Source organism: Haliotis cracherodii, unplaced genomic scaffold (assembly GCF_022045235.1).
Source record: "Haliotis cracherodii isolate W230 unplaced genomic scaffold, xgHalCrac1.p SCAF_27, whole genome shotgun sequence".
NCBI lineage: Eukaryota > Metazoa > Mollusca > Gastropoda > Lepetellida > Haliotidae > Haliotis > Haliotis cracherodii.
The window spans coordinates 3492702-3510807 of NW_027266283.1; the positions used below are offsets into that span (position 1 = coordinate 3492702).

Here is an 18106-nt window from a genome sequence, read left to right on the forward strand (position 1 = left end):
AGTTGAAAATTGTTGACGTCACCTTTTGATCGACTTTTGTTTGTCTAAGACGGTAATCGTAAACAGTGCATTTTCTAAAGGGGAGCTCAAAAGGATTAAGAAATGATAGGTAATACAGAAATTATTACATTCGCTTGTGTGATACTGATTTTACGAAACTCGTGTAAGAATATATATATTATCCTCGTTCTGGAAATACAGAAAATCTGACACTCGTTTCTTAAAATTAGTACAACATATACGCGTAACATATTCTCTCTCTCTCTCTCTCTCTCTCTCTCTCTCTCTCTCTCTCTCTCTCTCTCTCTCTCTCTCGTGATCATTACATAACATTTTGTAAATTCGTCTCTTTTCAATGAATATGCCAAGTTGTACATTGAAATCTTTTTATCATTTGAACCCGGAAAAAAGAATCATGTTATAATGATAGTTGAATTTATCATTTTCAATGCGCCGAGGTGGCTTACCTTTTAAATACCGTCAGTTCTATGCTTGATAATGAACCAAATGAACCAAATAAGCCACTTATTGATTCACTTTAATGCTTACCGATACGAAAAGCATAAAACAACCGATGCATGTATTGATTTCACTTTATTACCAATATTCAACTTAAGGTTTAGCCAACTGCTCTGGGTGAACCTTCCTTGTCACCAAAGACCTCAGACCTGCAAGGAAAATACCACATACTTTTTCACATTTTGTTACCAGGTTTTTCAAATTTTTGGCTCATAGTCCGATCATGAGTGAGTATGGATTTACGCCGCTTTTAGCAATGTTCCACCAATATCACGGCGGGGGACACCAGAAATGGGCTTCATACATCGTACCCAGTTAGGGAATTGAACCCGGGTCTTCGGGGTGACGAGCAAACGCTTTAACCACTAGGCTACTCCTTCTCCCCTCATAGGCGATAACTCTGAGATAGCTATCAACACTAGTTCACATTGGTTTCGTTCCAGACTTCCGTAACAATTAGATCAAAATTCCAAAACCAGAAGTTTGGTTTGGTGAAGGTAAATACTTGATTTCGATTCTAATTAAGCTTAAATTTTGTCAGTTTGTAAGCAGGCATAAAGTCCAACAAAATCCTACTCAAGACCATTCATTACAACATAATAGTTTATTACCATATCATGACATTTATTGCTTCTGGAAGAATACTCACCCGCAACAGCTCCTTGGAAGCCAGCGTTGTAGTCACAGGCCACCTCGTTGTTGACGTAGTTGGAGCGGTCGTCCTTGTAGCCGTCACTGTCGTCAGGCCCTCCTACCAGAGCTCCGTACAGGGTGTGGACGTTAGCGACGTGGCTGGACATGACCTGAGGTCCACAAGGAGCTGGTTCCCAGGGACACGAGCTGAAGGTGGAAGGTGTTATCTGAATGCGGATAATGAACAACGAGCCAGTATCTAGGGGCGCACAATAGCCGCCCTGTCTATTTGTGTGCATCGTGTGTAGTTCTCCATCATCGAAAGAGTCGCAACTTGAAATATTTGTGAAACAGAGAATGACAGAAATAAAGCCTAAATCAATAGTGAATATGAGTGATTATTGTTTTAACCCGCTTTTAGCAATATTCCAGCAATATCACGGTTGGGTTCACCAGAAATGGGCTTCACACATTGTACCCATGTGAGAATCGAACTCGGGTCTTCGGCGTGACGGGTGAACACTTTAACCCTTAGGATACCCCACCTAGTGAATATGAATGTATACTACTCAAAAGAAGTTAAAGATGACCCTATTATTGTATATTACTATAAGTAAGGATAAGAGTTTATGGATGAACAACTTCTTTATTACAATTAAGAGCGACGTTTCGGTGTAGATTATATTATAAGCAAGTGAAAAATAGAGTATGGTTGACAAGTATATACAGGTAGGAGGCAATGTTTATACCGTAGGGTAGATATCAGATGTAGTTATACTGGAGTGCAGAAGTCTGTTATGTACACACAAGACAGCTTAACTATAGTGAGGTGAGGTGAAATGGGTTTAACGTCGCGTCCAAGATTATTGCACTTATATAGCGACGTGGATGCACGTGTATGTGTGTGTGTGGCTGCTTGTACTAGTCCGGACTGATGCCGATTTATAGTGCTAGCTCACTGAGATGCCATGCCGCAGTTTAACATGAATACCCCACTCAGACACAGTATACTGACTCCGAGCCGACCAGTCCTTGTTTTAGCCCCTTAATGCCGAGCGCCAGACAGGGTAACAACAAGTACCCTCTTCTAAGATTAACTATAGTGATATGAAGGAAGTAGTATTTGTTGTAAGACACGAGTCACGATCATACCAATGTGGTTTTCACGTGCCCAAAACTGGTCACGTGACAATAAGGCGGGGACGAGGACGCCCCAGAAAGACACGCCCCATACAAGAGTCGTGTACTATCAAGGAAACCCGCCTGTCCATCTTATTGTCTCAAATGGAAATCATGCAGCCTGACTGAAATCGAAGTGTCATTAAACTGCCATTAAAGTTTTTTCATTTGACGACACAAGACACGAGCTAAGACTGAAGCTTAGTCTCGGAAAATATATGATTTCCATAGTATCAAACAACTCCATTTGAATTAAAAAGGAGCCCCAGTGAGATGGGAGATTCAACCTGTGGACAATCTAGACTTGCTTCATTTAGGTCTTCAGCATTACAGTAAGGGATGGGCGGAAGGAAATAGTATGATTCAGGGACTGTGAGACAGACAAGACACGAGCCGTGCCATTCGTGACCAACTCGTGTTATTCCGGGACAAGCCGAATAGCGACTCGTGCCCATCTCGTGGGCATTTTTGTGACCGGGTTCCGTCTTAGCGCAAACGGGCATACCTAAAACAAATGTCAACTCGTTGCGTAATGGTTCACATATATTTCCCCATATATTATATGTATTTCAGATGCAATTTAAAACACATCGGCACATGCGAAATTATACGGTATAATTGAACACATCTATCTGTGTCTTGGTAAGACATAAGTAAATCAAAAATTATTTCTGAGGGATTCTTTGACGAAGAACTGAAAATCATACGCGCAATCTGATTGGTTTGTCGTATTTTCGCACATAACATTCATCGATAGGGGGACGAGTCTTCTTGCAGGTTACGGAAAGGGGCGAGTGGTGACGAATGGAGCCGTGCGCCTTGCTGTTTATGTTGAATACCGTGATGCGCAGCATGGAACCAGATTCGTAGTGATCTGTCTGATGGTTGGGGTGGGACGGGATGTCCTTTGTCAGGAGGACATATCTGATTGGCAGTGTTGGTAACATGACAACGATATCTGACGACTTGAATTGATCCTCAATCTGACAGTATCGGACACAACTTTGTCGTCCAAATGACAATGGACGCCCACACGGCGAATGTGTTGCTGTCGACCTCCTCAAACAGCAAAGCACCTATACCGTGGCCACATGCATATCTCCAGACGCGTCCCCGACTGAACACGTGTGTGATGTTTGAGGCCGATATCTTTGTGCTGGACATCCGGTTTTGAAGACCCAACTCAGAGTTGGCGGCGTGTTTCATCGGTAACAAACCGTCCAGATGTCGTGCATGTTTTGCTGCACGTGGGAGTAACACATTAAGTACGACCTTTGTTATCCCTTTTTAAATGTAATATATAGAAATTGGGGGTGCTCTTTTTCGCCAGTGTAATGTTTTTTTAAAATTTTATGAATTTAGGATCACACATATTTAACGGATACTAATATGGGTGAGGTGAGGTGAGGTGAGGTGAGGTGAGGTGAGGTGAGGTGAGGTGAGGTGAAATTGGGTTTAACGTCGCGTTCAATGTTATGGCACTTATAATAGTATATACACGTGTGTGTGTGCGCGTGTGTGTGTGCGTGTGCGCGCGTGTGTGTGTATGTATGTGTGTGTGTGTGTGTGTCCCGACGAATGCCGATTTTACAGTGCAAGTCTTTATAGAGATACCATTCCGCAGTTTAACTTAAATACCCCACTCGGACACGATATACGAGCCGACCAGTCCTTGTTTTAGCCCCTTAATGCCGAGCGTCAAACAGGGTAACAACCTTTAACGTCTTTTGGTATGATGCGTCCGGGGATCCAACCCCCGACCTTTCTGCTCTCCGGGCGGAAACTCTACCACAAGACCACAAGGAGGTCACTAATATGGGAAAGTGAATCAGTATGTTATCAGTACGTTAATGCCCACCTGGATCTGTGATGGGGACTGTGTGGGTAGTCCTTGCCGAACCCAATGAGGTAGCTGAATCCATTGTCTCCCAGAGCATAGTGAATCTGACTCATGGCCCACTCCCGGTACTTGTCCGGGTTTACTCCCGCCTCAGCAGCCATCAGGGCAGCGAACGCCATGTTGGCTGAAAGTAGTCCCTATCATATATGCATGGAACAACTGTTAAAAGTGGAGTTCTACCCTTATGGCTGGTTATTGAAATTAGGTATCGGCTCTGAGGACACCATGATCAGTGTTAAGTTCAATGTAGAACCAAACGGCGATCGTAACTGATGAAAACACATAAGTTACACGTAATCTACCAAGATCCCGAACCGGCGAGATGGACATGTTTGTTTGTTGTTTAACTCCGCACTCAGCAATATTCCAGCTATATGACGGCGGTCTGTAAATAATCGAGTCTTGACCAGACAATCCAGTGATTGAAATCACGAGCATCGATCTAGGCAATTGGGATACGATGACGTGCATCAACCAAGTCACCGAGCCTGACCACCCGATCCCGTCAGTCGCCTTTTACGACAAGCATGGTTTTCTACCCCGGATCTTCACTGGTCTTATGTTAAGAATGACTGTTATCAGTTGTATTAAGGGGCCAATGCATACGACATATGTAAGAACACGTTTATATGTCATGACCATGTGAACAGGGCAATCATTCACTAGCAAGTCCAGTGATGCATGCGTTTTATTAAATAAATTTTGAAGTTTGAAAAGCAGTAGTTATTTTGCTTGTAAAAGGAATTGTTGTTGGTAGACATAAACACATCGATAGTCAAGCAGAACCTCTTTGTCGAACCTGTCCAATAGTAATCGTTTGCCGTTCAGACTAATCGTCTGTGTATGTGTATTCTCTCCCGCAACAACCGCTTACAACCACATTACTACTGGCGATGTAAGATATGGGAAGTCCATCACTATCTGCAGTTGGTAAATATATTATTGTGCCTGTGGAATATGTTTCTAAAATCACAGACATTAGACCAACATGTATATCTGCGACATCAGATTATAAGATTATAAGATAGACCTACATGTATATCTCACATTAGACCTACATGGATATCTGAGACATTAGACTATCATTACAATCTCAGACATTAGACCCACATGCATATCTGCGATATTAGACCCGCATGCATATTTCAGACATAAGACCTACATGCATATCTGAGACACGAGACCAACATTCCAATCTCAGACATAAGATCTACATGCACATCTGAGACATCAGATTATAAGATATTAGACCTACATGAATATATCTCACATTAGACCTACATAAATATCTGAGACATTAGAACATCATAACACTCTCAGACATTAGACCCACATGCATATCTGCGACTTTAGACCCGCATGCATATTTCAGACATTGGAGCTACATGCATATCTTAGACATTTGACCAACTTCCAATCGTACACATTAGACCCACATGCATATCTGAGACACGAGACCAACATTCCAATCTCAGACATTAGATCTACATGCACATCTGCGACATCAGATTATAATATATTAGACCTACATGAATATATCTCACATTAGACCTACATGAATATCTGTGACATTAGAACATCATAACACTCTCAGACATTAGACCCACATGCATATCTGCGATATTAGACCCGCATGCATATTTCAGACATTGGACCTACATGCATATCTTAGACATTTGACCAACTTCCAATCGTACACATTAGACCCACATGTATATCTGAGACACGAGACCAACATTCCAATCTCAGACATTGGATCTACATGCACATCTGCGACATCAGATTATAAGATATTAGACCTACATGAATATATCTCACATTAGACCTACATAAATATCTGAGACATTAGAACATCATAACACTCTCAGACATTAGACCCACATGCACATCTGTGACATTAGACCTTCAAACATATCTGCGACATCAGATCAACATGTCAATCGCACACATAAGACCCACATGAATGCCTCAAACATTAGACCTTCATGCATATCTCACATTAGACCTTCATGCATATCTCACATTAGATCTTCATGCATATCTCACATTAGACCTTCATGCATATGTCAAATTAGATCTTCATGTATATCTCACATTAGACCTTCATGCATATCTCACATTAGATCTTCATGCATATCTCACATTAGACCTTCATGAATATGTCACATCAGATCTTCATGCATATGTCTCATCAGATCTTCATGCATATCTCACATTAGACCTTCATGCATATATCACATTAGACCTACACGCATATCTCACATTAGACCTACACGCATATCTGAGAGATCCCCACTGCAGCCTCCATGCCAGTCCTTTAGGCGTGTACTTGATGACCTGGTTGGGGAACCAGTATTTCTCGAACGTATCCTCCAGGTCCTGCTTGTAGATGTCTTTACGGGTCAGCTTGTAGAACAGGACCTGCGAAAACATGAATGAATCCGTTTTCAAATGGTGTAAAATAAAGAAAGAATACGGAATGTGTTACTAGTGTTTGGATTTTAATATTTGACATTTTGAAACTAAGTCTCAATGCAGAGGGGGCACTTTTGAATTCATAACACATACATGTAGTTACCATCTTCTGTGCATCATCATGTGCGAGAACCACGGGAATAGATTCAGAGGATGCATGGAGATATAGAGGATGCATGGAAATATAGAGGATGCATGGATATATAGAGTATGCATGGTGATATAGAGGATGCATGGAGAAATAGAGTATGCATGGAAATATAGAGTATGCATGGAGAAATAGAGTATGCATGAAGATATAGAGGATGCACAGTAACATACGATACTCAACACGAACTACACCCAGTGACTTACCAGGCAAATTTACATTGTTTGGTTCACAAACATCAAAAAGTATATCATATTTAAGAGGTGTTAAAATGATGATTATGATATATGGTACCCTGTCTAATAATTATATAACGGGATATTGCCTCCAATACAATTCAACAATACACAAGAACTTGATGTATTTTACTCAAGTGGGGAATCGAGCTAGATGCTACCCCTCCACCCGATATTCGGACGAGAAACACGTGTACAAATCACAAAACTCCAGTGCAGTGTTACCCATTACCCTTGGAGGAGGACCTGTCAAGGATGCTCTGTGAGTGTACGCTACTATCCGTACGGTTTAACGTACATTGTTGGCCGCCTGGTTGTCGTCCCAGCTCATGCCCCAGGCCTCCCCGGGCTGGTGGTATTTCTCGGCCTCGGTCAGGTATTTAGGGTCCCCCGTCGCCTGATACAGCCACAGTCCGGCCCAGGCGTGCTCGTCTGTGTTGTTCGTGGACCTGTGCAAATACCTATTTGTTTAGTCTGATTTAATAGAACACTGAAAATATCAATAGCCTAGAAGTTTTTGTCAACATCAGTATGACCCAGCTGGCAGTAGAATATATGACATACGGGTAGAACTGGGCGGCGGCTTGAACACTTTGGCTGTATCGTCCCTGGTTGGCCATGGCGAAGTCATACAGCTGTACCGCATGGTCCAACAGCGTCTTTGAATAGGCAGCGTCTGTATATATACAAAACAAATGTCCGGAAGTTGAAGAATGTTTGGCGAGGGCAATCAAGAAATCCAATCAGTGAAGAAAATATGTTAATCTTAATAAACATTAAGTCTCTCATGACTGAAGTTATATGTAGTTAATAATGTAGCTATTCCCAACCTTTGTCTTTGAATGCCATTGACCCAGCTGCAAAGGCAGCTGCTGTTTGTCCAGCTACGTCACTTCCGGGTTTTGAAGGGGTGATCTTATACGCGGGTCTGGCCATTTTCATGTCTTCAGGGCGGCCCCAGAAACTGTGGTCTGCCCCTCCGTTTCCAACCTTAGATATACAACAGACACTTGTAAACGCAAAACAAACGAAGAATATATACATGTATATGATAACTTTCAGTTTACTTAGATCAAGCATCATTAGCCTCCCTATCGTTCCTTTTTAAGAAATAACCGTATAACATCCCTTTTTCTAAAGTCTAGAGTATATCTTCATCATTGTACATACAGTTCGTCCTTGGCTGTTTGACACTTGAGGAGGTAGTCGAGTGGCCACTGGGACACTCGCCTGTACATAGAGTTCGTCCTTGGCTGTGTGACACTTGAGGAGGAAGTCGAGTGGCCACTGGGAGACCCACCTGTACATAGAGTTCGTCCTTGGCTGTGTGACACTTGAGGAGGTAGTCGAGTGGCCACTGGGGGACTCACCTGTACATAGAGTTCGTCCTTGGCTGTGTGACACTTGAGGAGGTAGTCGAGTGGCCACTGGGAGACTCACCTGTACATCCAGTTCGTCCTTGGCTGTGTGACACTTGATGAGGTAGTCCAGTGGCCACTATGTGACTCACCTGTACATAGAGTTCGTCCTTGGCTGTGTGACACTTGAGGAGGTAGTCGGGTGGCCACTGTGAGACTCACATGTACATCCAGTTCGTCCTTTGCTGTGTGACACTTGAGGAGGTAGTCGAGTAGCCACTGGGGGACTCACCTGTACATAGAGTTCGTCCTTGGCTGTATGACACTTGAGGAGGTAGTCGAGTGGCCACTGGGACACTCGTGTGTACATAGAGGTCGTCCTTGGCTGTGTGACAATTGAGGAGGTAGTCCAGTGGCCACTGGGAGACTCACCTGTACATAGAGTTTGTCCTTGGCTGTGTGACACTTGAGGAGATAGTCCAGTGGCCACTGGGAGACTCATCTGTACATATAGTTTGTCCTTGGCTGTGTGACACTTGAGGAGATAGTCCAGTGGCCACTGGGAGACTCACCTGTACATAGAGTTTGTCCTTGGCTGTGTGACACTTGAGGAGATAGTCCAGTGGCCAGTGGGAGACTCGCCTGTACATAGAGTTTGTCCTTGGCTGTATGACACTTGAGGAGATAGTCCAGTGGCCACTGGGAGACCCACCTGTACATAGAGTTCATCCTTGGCTGTGTGACACTTGAGGAGATAGTCGAGAGGCCACTTGATAGAGTCGAGCATGTTGTCATACTGTCCTGACTCCACGTACGCCTCCTTCCACTGCAGCAGACTCCAGGTGAGGATGGTGGTGGACCACGACATGGGGAAGTTGAACTTGACGTGGTCACCAGCTAGGGGGAATGAAGGTAAGTCCGTAAATATGAGACACAATCCTGATGTACCACGAATATAATACTTAGTCAGAGAGTCCACAATATAATATACAGTCGGATTATACCACGAATATAATACTTAGTCAGAGAGTCCACAATATAATATACAGTCGGATTATACCACGAATATAATACTTAGTCAGAGAGTCCACAATATAATATACAGTCGGATTATACCACGAATATAATACTTAGTCAGATTGTCCACAATATAACATACAGGCGGATTATACCACGAATATAATACTTAGTCAGAGAGTCCACAATCTAATATACAGTCGGATTATACCACGAATATAATACTTAGTCAGAGAGTCCACAATATGATATACAGTCGGATTATACCACGATATAATACTTAGTCAGAGAGTCCACATTATAATATACAGTCGGATTATACCACGATATAATACTTAGTCAGAGAGTCCACAATATAATATACAGTCGGATTATACCACGATAAATACTTAGTCTGGGAGTCCTGGGAGTCCACAATATAATATACAGTCGGATTATACCGCGAATATAATATTTAGTCTGGGAGTCCACAATATAATATACAGTCGGATTATACCACGATAAATACTTAGTCTGGGAGTCCTGGGAGTCCACAATATGATATACAGTCGGATTATACCACGAATATAATACTTAGTCTTGAAGTCCACAATATAATATACAGTCGGATTATACCACGATATAATACTTAGTCTGGGAGTCCACAATATAATATAATATACAGTCGGATTATACCACGATGAATACTTAGCCTTGGAGTCGCAATATAATAAACAGTCAGGATATACCACGATATAATACTTTGTCTGGGAGTTGCAATATTATATACAATCGGGATATACCAGGATATAATATTTAGTCTGGGAGTTGCATTATGATATACAGTTTTGATATACCACGATATAATACTTAGCCTGGGAGTCGCAATAGAATACACCATCGGGATATAAGACGATACAATAATTAATCTGGGAGTAAACAATGCCTGGTGTCAAGTCGTAATGTTCTTGTTTAACAACTACTTTCATTTTGCTTCCTTAAATGATGCATCATGTAACATGTTCTTATGATTCAACAACCCGTTATGCATTATTCTCATTATGAATGTGAAACGTTGAACGAAATGGTCTGCGTGCCTATATTAGACGCCAGTCTAAACGGACCAACCAGGTTGGACAAACGTTACAGCCTCGCAAACAGGTGCAGGCAGTTGGGGTTCACCATCCCTTTGCCGAATAATTGTGGAACTGTGCGTACCGTCATACCACCCCCAGTGAGGTCCTGTCCATTATCTCCCTTGTCCCCCAGGGCGAAGTCCTCTCTCCCCCTGTACAGTGGTACTCACCGTCATACCACCCCCCAGTGAGGTCCTCCCCATTATATCCCTTGTCCCCAGGGCGGAGTCTCCCCTCCCCCTCCCTGTACAGTGGTACTCACCATCATACCATCCTCCAGTGAGGTCCTCCCCATTATCTCCCTTGTCTCCCAGGGCGGAGTCTCCTCTCCAGGGGATGGGGTTGTCGGCCGGAAGTTTGCCTGATCTCTGGGCGTCGTAGAAGAGGATGGATTTGTACAGGACCTCATCATAGTTGTATTTGGTGCCTCCCGCTGTGAAGACAGAGGCATACTTTGATCTGATGATGGTTCTGACACGACCAATTTCCTAGTTTTAATTTACTTTTGCAATATTTGTGCAAACTATTTATTGAGTCACAAGACTGAAGAGGGCTCTAGTCTGAAATAAGGTGAGGTGAGGTGAGGTGAAATGGGGTTTAACGTCGCGTCCAAAATTATTGCACTTATATAGCGACGTGCATGCATGTGTGTGCGTGTGTGGCTGCTTGTACTAGTCCGGACTGATGCCGATTTATAGTGCTAGTTCACTGAGATACCATGCCGCAGTTTAACATGAATACCCCATTCAGACACAGTATACTGACTCCGAGCCGACCAGTCCTTGTTTTAGCCCCTTAATGCCGAGCGCCAGACAGAGTAACAACAAGTACCATGTTTTAACATCTTTTGGTATGACGCGGCCGGGGATCGAACCCCGGACCTTCCGCTCTCCGGGCGGACGCTCTACCACTAGACCACGGAGGCAGTCCTCTGAATTAAGACTCAGTCAGCTATCCTCGACATAGGATCTTTTAGCAGCAACAGATGACGAATGTTATTGAATGTTACTGTTAGTGCCACCAAAAATAATACATTCATTCCTAAGCTCTTCAACTTACTGTTCTTCACATTTGGAAATCCATTGTCGTCGTGTCCGAGGTTGGTGAGTGTGGCGACAGCGGTTGGCGCTGACGACGCCTGAGTGTTGCCAAAGAAGCGGAGTTTCACAGTTTCGCCCTTTGTGAAGAAAACCTTATCTTGCTTGTTGATGACGACCCAGTTTTTGCCATCGGCCGACTTTTTATACACATCGGCTACCCACAGCTACAAACATAGCAACGATAACATTCGACACGGCCAGAAGAACAGAGTGAGTCTTTATTGCCCTACATCTAAAATGTACTTCAAAATTTAAATCCTACGATACGATTTGGGAAATATCAATGGGACTGGACTCGTTTCATTTTGATCTGAAGGATTTGCCAGAACCAACAGCTGGATATAGTGGGCATAAGCACAAGCAGCCTTTCATACAGTTTTAGGCATCTCGTTGGTGGTTCATAGAGACACACAGGCCCAAGAAGTACACTGGAAACGTTTCATAATACAGAATACAGAAGCTGAAATCCAGAATGTATATTGATTGATGTAATAAACTGGTAACTTTCGAAAGAAAGCAAACTTTCGTAGTTATTAAATCTGTCTATTAACAACGAAAACATCGTTAAGTGCTCCTTTAAACAACAGTTTCGATTGATTGGGGAATAAGTATCGGAAATGCGAACGATGTAAGAGTGATCTTATCTCGACATACACCAAGGCAGTGTTCAGTCTGAGATACTCCATACATACGTCTTTAAGTGGTGTACAAATGGTCAACGTCAGCAATCTGAACATGTCTGATAAATAATGCGACAAACCACTTTCCACGTCCAGCAGAAATCTCTGCATAAATCAGAGTCGATAGTACGATTCCGACTATATCATGAGCATGAGCATGTGTTTATGAATCACTATCAAATTGTGATGACACCAGGTGTTCGACTTACGTCCAGCTTATCGACCGGCTCGGAGAAGTTGATTGCCACTTCCCAACCTTCTATGTTTTCAGTAGCAGGGAAGGAGAACTCGGCTTCAAACCTGTTGCCCCAGTCGTTGTAGATCTGCATGTTGTTCGTGGTGAACTCCTCCCCACCACCAATACCCGTACCTGAAACATAGAACCAATACCCGTGCCTGAAACATAGAACCAATACCTGTGCCTGAAACATAGAACCAATACCTGTGCCTGAAACATAGGACCAATACCCGTGCCTGAAACATAGAACAATACCCGTACCTGAAACATAGGACCAATACTCGTACCTGAAACATAGAAGCAATACCCGTACCTGAAACATAGGACCAATACTCGTACCTGAAACATAGAAACAATACTCGTACCTGAAACATAGAACCAATACCCTTACCTGAAACATAGAACCAATACTCGTACCTGAAACATAGGACCAATACTCGTACCTGAAACACAGAACAACCAATACCCGTACCTGAAATTAAACATAGAACAACCAACACCCGTACCTGAAACATAGAACAATCAATACCCGTACCTGAGAACTATCTGGAGGCTATATGTCTGGCAGTATACAAAGGTGTCTAACAGAGCAGGACATGCCAACTCTTTTTCGCGGACACTTGGCGTCATCACTAATTTTCAGAGATCCATCATATAACTATCATCACTATTTTTCCTTTTACGTCCAATGGAATCTGTCTCGACAGATAATCGAAAATCATTATTCCCTTTTTTTTGCCGTTTTGAATTGATAATTTAATTATCCTCCGCCACGAAGTGGAAGGGGGATATATGAGGGGGTGCTGTCCGTCCATCCTTCACGTTTCATTTTCTGGAGCAGAACTCAAAAACCATGAGAGATATCTTCACCAAACTTGGCACATTGATAGGTCTAGTGGTGAACTAGTGCCTTTTGATATTTGGGGATTTTTAAAAAACACTATTTTTCGAGTTTCCATAGCAACAATTTTGACTTAAACTGAAATTGGTAATATTGGCGGAAGATATGATTATTTCATGCTTGTTTGAATTTGATTTGAGATAGGTAAGGCATGTGCGCACACTGTACATTCTACTTACTGACATTCGTCGATATTGGGACGGTCACGGTGACACCTGGTGTTGCTGTCTGCTGCTGGTTGTTGTTGTTGTTGTTGTTGTTGTTGTTGTTTGAAGAGTTTCCAATAGTTCCAGTGGTGTTCATCCCTTCTACAGACATCGTCATCTTTGGCTGAATGTCTCCAGTAGTTCTAGCCACTAAGTCCAAGCAGAGTTTATCGCCCACATGTTCATTGGCATTCCACTGTTTGTTGGAGAGGACAAACTCCATTCCCCCGTCCATCTTGAGGACATACGCTGTCCCAGTCTAGGGACAGTAAAGTACAGTAAACTACGGTTATGACGAACTTAAAGAGACCACTAGTTTTTGTTCGTTATAACCGTAGTTCGTTATAAGCATATATACACAAATCTACAGCAAATAGTCGGAACAAAAAAGTAAGTTCGTTATACCCGTCAATTCGTTGTAAGCGTGTTCGTTATAAACGTAGTTTACTGTATTATAGTTGATGAGTATATTTTGCCCATGTTCAGTGAGCGGTTTTTTTAATACTTAACACGACTTTGAACAATACATGTATTTCAGTTATATCACGACGTGTCTGATTGATATTGGAGAAACGCTGATGACTATATCATGAACATGTGTTAATGAATCGCAATCAAATATTGTTCCAATGCTGAACCCCAAACAACTTATCAGTGCGACATGTTCACATACACGGCATATGTTACAGACAAACACAGAGGAAGTATAGGAACACGTCCATGTGTTAGCGAGTGGCATACCCAGCAGGTCTTCTGGTCTAAACGGAAAATGTTTCTTCGACATAGGAACATCACTTTACCATCTGTCTGTCTAAGCTATGTACGTATCATGTTCCGTTTCAGATGTACAGTTAACATCCGTTCACAAACACTAAATGATATGCTGAACACGTTGATGCGTTTCCATCACTATCAAAGACACAATGGTGACAGTTTCAATGCACATAAAATAATATAAACAACCACCAATTCCTCTCTCAATACTGGGGGCACGGGGGGCCGAGTCGTCTAAGGCGCCGCGATTCGTTGTGCAGAGTTGCGTCCCTTGGGCACGCCAGAAACCTATGATTGTGGGTTCGAATCCCGGTTCGCCCCGATTATGTTTCTAGGTTTGTCAGCACCATACCCGTGCTCGAGGGTTTCACCGAAGTGGTAAACGTCTTAGACCTGCATCACTTCGGGCTTTCCTCGCACATTAAGCTGACACGCCGTGATATAACTGGAATAATGTTAAAAGCGGCGTTAAACCCAATTCACTCACTCACTCTCTCAATACTTCTAAATACACTTTACCCGATGAAGGAGCAAGAAGTAGCTCTGAAACGTCGTGACAAAGAATAAAAGAAGCTGCTATCCATGAAAAAGTGTCATGTTTTCATGTTCTTACAACTTTAAATGCCTATCAAAGACTTCTCAATACTTTTATTCTCACTAAAGACAAAATTTTCAGCATCTAACATTTTGAAAAGAAATATTACTGAGAAGGAGTAACAGGCCAATCTCGCCCTTTTCCGCAAAGTAGACTCGGTTATAGATGTAGGATAAGGGTCAACTTGTCCCCATGCATAAACAGACCTAAACACGCCGACAGATGCACATTTCTTGTGCATTTACTGTCCGTATGTGTTTAATGTTCGTTAATCTTATATATACATTTTTACAAATTTAATTTTTTTTATCCCTAAATGTATTCAAAGGGTACTTGTACAACAACGTTTTTGAAATATAGTTCCAACATGGTGAATTCACACAAAGGTTTCCTGCACTAGAGTGATATTGGTTACCATTGAACTAAAAATCGTCCGATTGTTTTTGTTTGTCGACTGCCAGATGGGTTATTTATATCACGAGGCAGTCATTTGCTGTTGAGGTCGCATTGGCGACCAACCCGTGGTAATTCCGGGCCAAGCCGAATAACGACTCGTGCCCCTCTTGTGGCCATTGTCTAAGCGCAAAAGGGCACAGCTAAAAGAATTGTCAACTCGTTGCCTAATGATTCACCTATATTCCCCAATATATCATATAGAATCTAACTGATATTTAGCACACATCGGGACTTACAATATTATACAGTATGATAGAACACATGTAACTGTATCTTAAATGTGTATATCTATAGATGCAAGACATGTGTAAAATAAAAACAAATATTCCTGAAGAATTCTTTGACCAAAGTACTTGAAACCATTCGCACATTCTCATTGGTTTGTCGTATTTTCGCACATAACATTAATCGATAGGGGGATGAGTCTTCTTGTAGGTTACGGAAAGGGGCGAGTGGCGACGAAAGGCAAGGTCGCGAGTTAAACATAATGGGTACGAGTCTCCTCTGAGGTCTGTTTCCAGCGGAAATGGACGATCGTCTTCAGTGAGCGAGAAACGGTTAACTATTGGTATGTAGTCTTAGATAAACTGATTTCGTTTGTATAAATCTACATATATAGTGTAATCAAGAGGAGAATGCTGTGAAGATCAGTTAAGGAGACACGCCTATGTACCCAATTGAAATATGTTATCGCTGTTTACATGTACCTTTTCAAACATTGTAATGTTTTGGAGTCTTTAACAAACAAACCTCAAGGGCTTCAATAGTCTGGTCGAACTTGACGTGGACCTTCCATGAGTGAAGCTCTTCTGTAATAGGTATGCAGCCTTTAACCTGGAATCCCCCGGGCCAGTGGTTGCCGATGTTTACGTTAAGATCACTCACTGAAAGGGCGACAAATGTCGCCAGCAGCCCGAGGACAAACATTTTGCTGCAAAGATGAAAATTCTGCAGATTCAGTTCAAAGTGAGTATATGTCATTTTGAACATTTACTGATCACGTACAGTATTCTCTCCGGGATTCTGGTTTTACATGTGTCATCAAAGTAAAATGTAATTTTGAATGGGACGTGACATTGGTAGATAAGTAGATAAATAAATAAATAAATAAATAAGTAAATATCAATGTTTATGTCTCTAACAGGAGCCTCCTGCTTATACTCACCTTGACCCTTTGTGAAAGCATTCATGGAAATTAATTGTGTCAAAATCCGATCCATAGTCATAAGGAAGCTCTACTACAAAAAGTGGTTACTGGGCGATATCATATCATCGATATACCTGAAGCATAAGTTAAACTTGGTCAAATTACCTCGTTTTGCCTTTTAAGAGTCCTTCCTTGATTGTATTAATGATTATGGTTAATCGTTCAGACAGGGATGTGGTGCACCTTTGCTGACCCAGCAATATATCGCTCTCTTAACGGATTTTTATGTAGCTTAACACCAGAACGACACCAAAGTCACGAAAAACCAGAATGGTTACCCCAGAAACTATCTCGCAAAGAAAAACACATTGGCATTTTGTTTTAACAACAGTATGAATCTACTGAGATATAAATAAATATTCATACATGTACCTCTGAATGCTCCCGGCTATGTCACATGCTAGACATGTTTGCTATATTTATATATTTAAACGTGTATCTTCTGATAAGACTGACACACTTCTTGTTCAAGAAAGATATATGCTATAAAAAGAATGACGTCTTATACTGATTTGATGACAGAGACTGTTGTATTCATTTCATATACCGTCTCTATAATATAAACATTATGTAATGTAAGTACTAGTGTACGACAATGGCATACCTTTATACCTAATACCTAATAACTTTCACAAAATAATCAAATATGGCAAATACTGTATGCGTGATTTCATGGTTTTTTTCTCATGTGAACCGCAGTATGATTCATATCTTATCTGCTGATAGGGGAGTAGACCTGTTGTATGTTTAACCGTTTTATTGAACCAGTTTAAATTGTGTATAATATTGGCTCTTCCAGATTCCTGTAAAAGAAATGACCTCTCATTGCATTACGGTTACATGGGAACTGTGTATACTTGTGAATAGACCCGAGAGGAGTTCATGCTTACCGTAAAAGGCGACTATTCTTGCTGTAAAAAGTGACTATGCTTGTCGTAAAAGGCGACTAACGGGATCGGGTGGTCAGACTCGCTGACTTGGTTGCATGTCACCATAGCCCAATTGCGTGGATCGATGCTCATGATGTCAATCACTGGATTGTCTGGTCCAGACACAATTATTGACAGATCGCCGTCATATTGCTGGAATATTGCTGAGTGCGGTGTTAAACAACGAACAAGTAAAGCTTGTGAACATGTCCCGAGAAGGCATTTTGGTGATCATAATGAGAACATCTAATTAGACACGTATCCGATGACTTGATGATCTATGTAGCAGGTAAACCTACTGTGTTTTCAAATTAGAGCATTCTAAAGACGACTCAATACTTGTAAGCGTGAGCGTTCGATTTCGAAAGAAACATTGCAGGTTTTAAATCGGAGTTCTATCTTGAAACCACAGAATGTCCATCTCCATTCTACTACGGCTA

General features: G+C 41.9%; 1 protein-coding gene across 1 annotated transcript; it reads right to left on the minus strand.

The window, feature by feature from the left end:
* Nucleotides 1-575: 575 nt before the first annotated feature.
* Nucleotides 576-17169, minus strand: LOC139473188 (uncharacterized). The gene is made up of 15 exons (XM_071255705.1): nucleotides 17110-17169; nucleotides 16281-16461; nucleotides 13679-13964; nucleotides 12570-12730; nucleotides 11640-11844; nucleotides 10865-11013; nucleotides 10751-10772; nucleotides 9161-9345; nucleotides 7921-8080; nucleotides 7655-7766; nucleotides 7389-7539; nucleotides 6505-6652; nucleotides 4190-4355; nucleotides 1169-1359; nucleotides 576-668 (listed from the first exon to the last, which is right to left on the minus strand). Exons 2-15 carry the CDS (start codon nucleotides 16455-16457, stop codon nucleotides 613-615), a joined length of 2169 nt encoding a protein of 722 aa, XP_071111806.1. The 5' UTR covers nucleotides 16458-16461; nucleotides 17110-17169; the 3' UTR covers nucleotides 576-612.
* Between the last annotated feature and the right edge of the window lie 937 nt (nucleotides 17170-18106).

Excerpts from the sequence above, each read along its gene's own strand:
- LOC139473188 (XM_071255705.1), bottom strand. The coding sequence starts at position 16,457 with ATGTTTGTCCTCGGGCTGCTGGCGACATTTGTCGCCCTTTCAGTGAGT. Across the intron at positions 9,346-10,750 it reads CACTGGGGGGTGGTATGACG|CTGGTGACCACGTCAAGTTC; the intron begins GTGAGTACCACT and ends CATTCCCCCTAG. Across the intron at positions 1,360-4,189 it reads AGTCCCCATCACAGATCCAG|CTCGTGTCCCTGGGAACCAG; the intron begins GTGGGCATTAAC and ends TTCCACCTTCAG.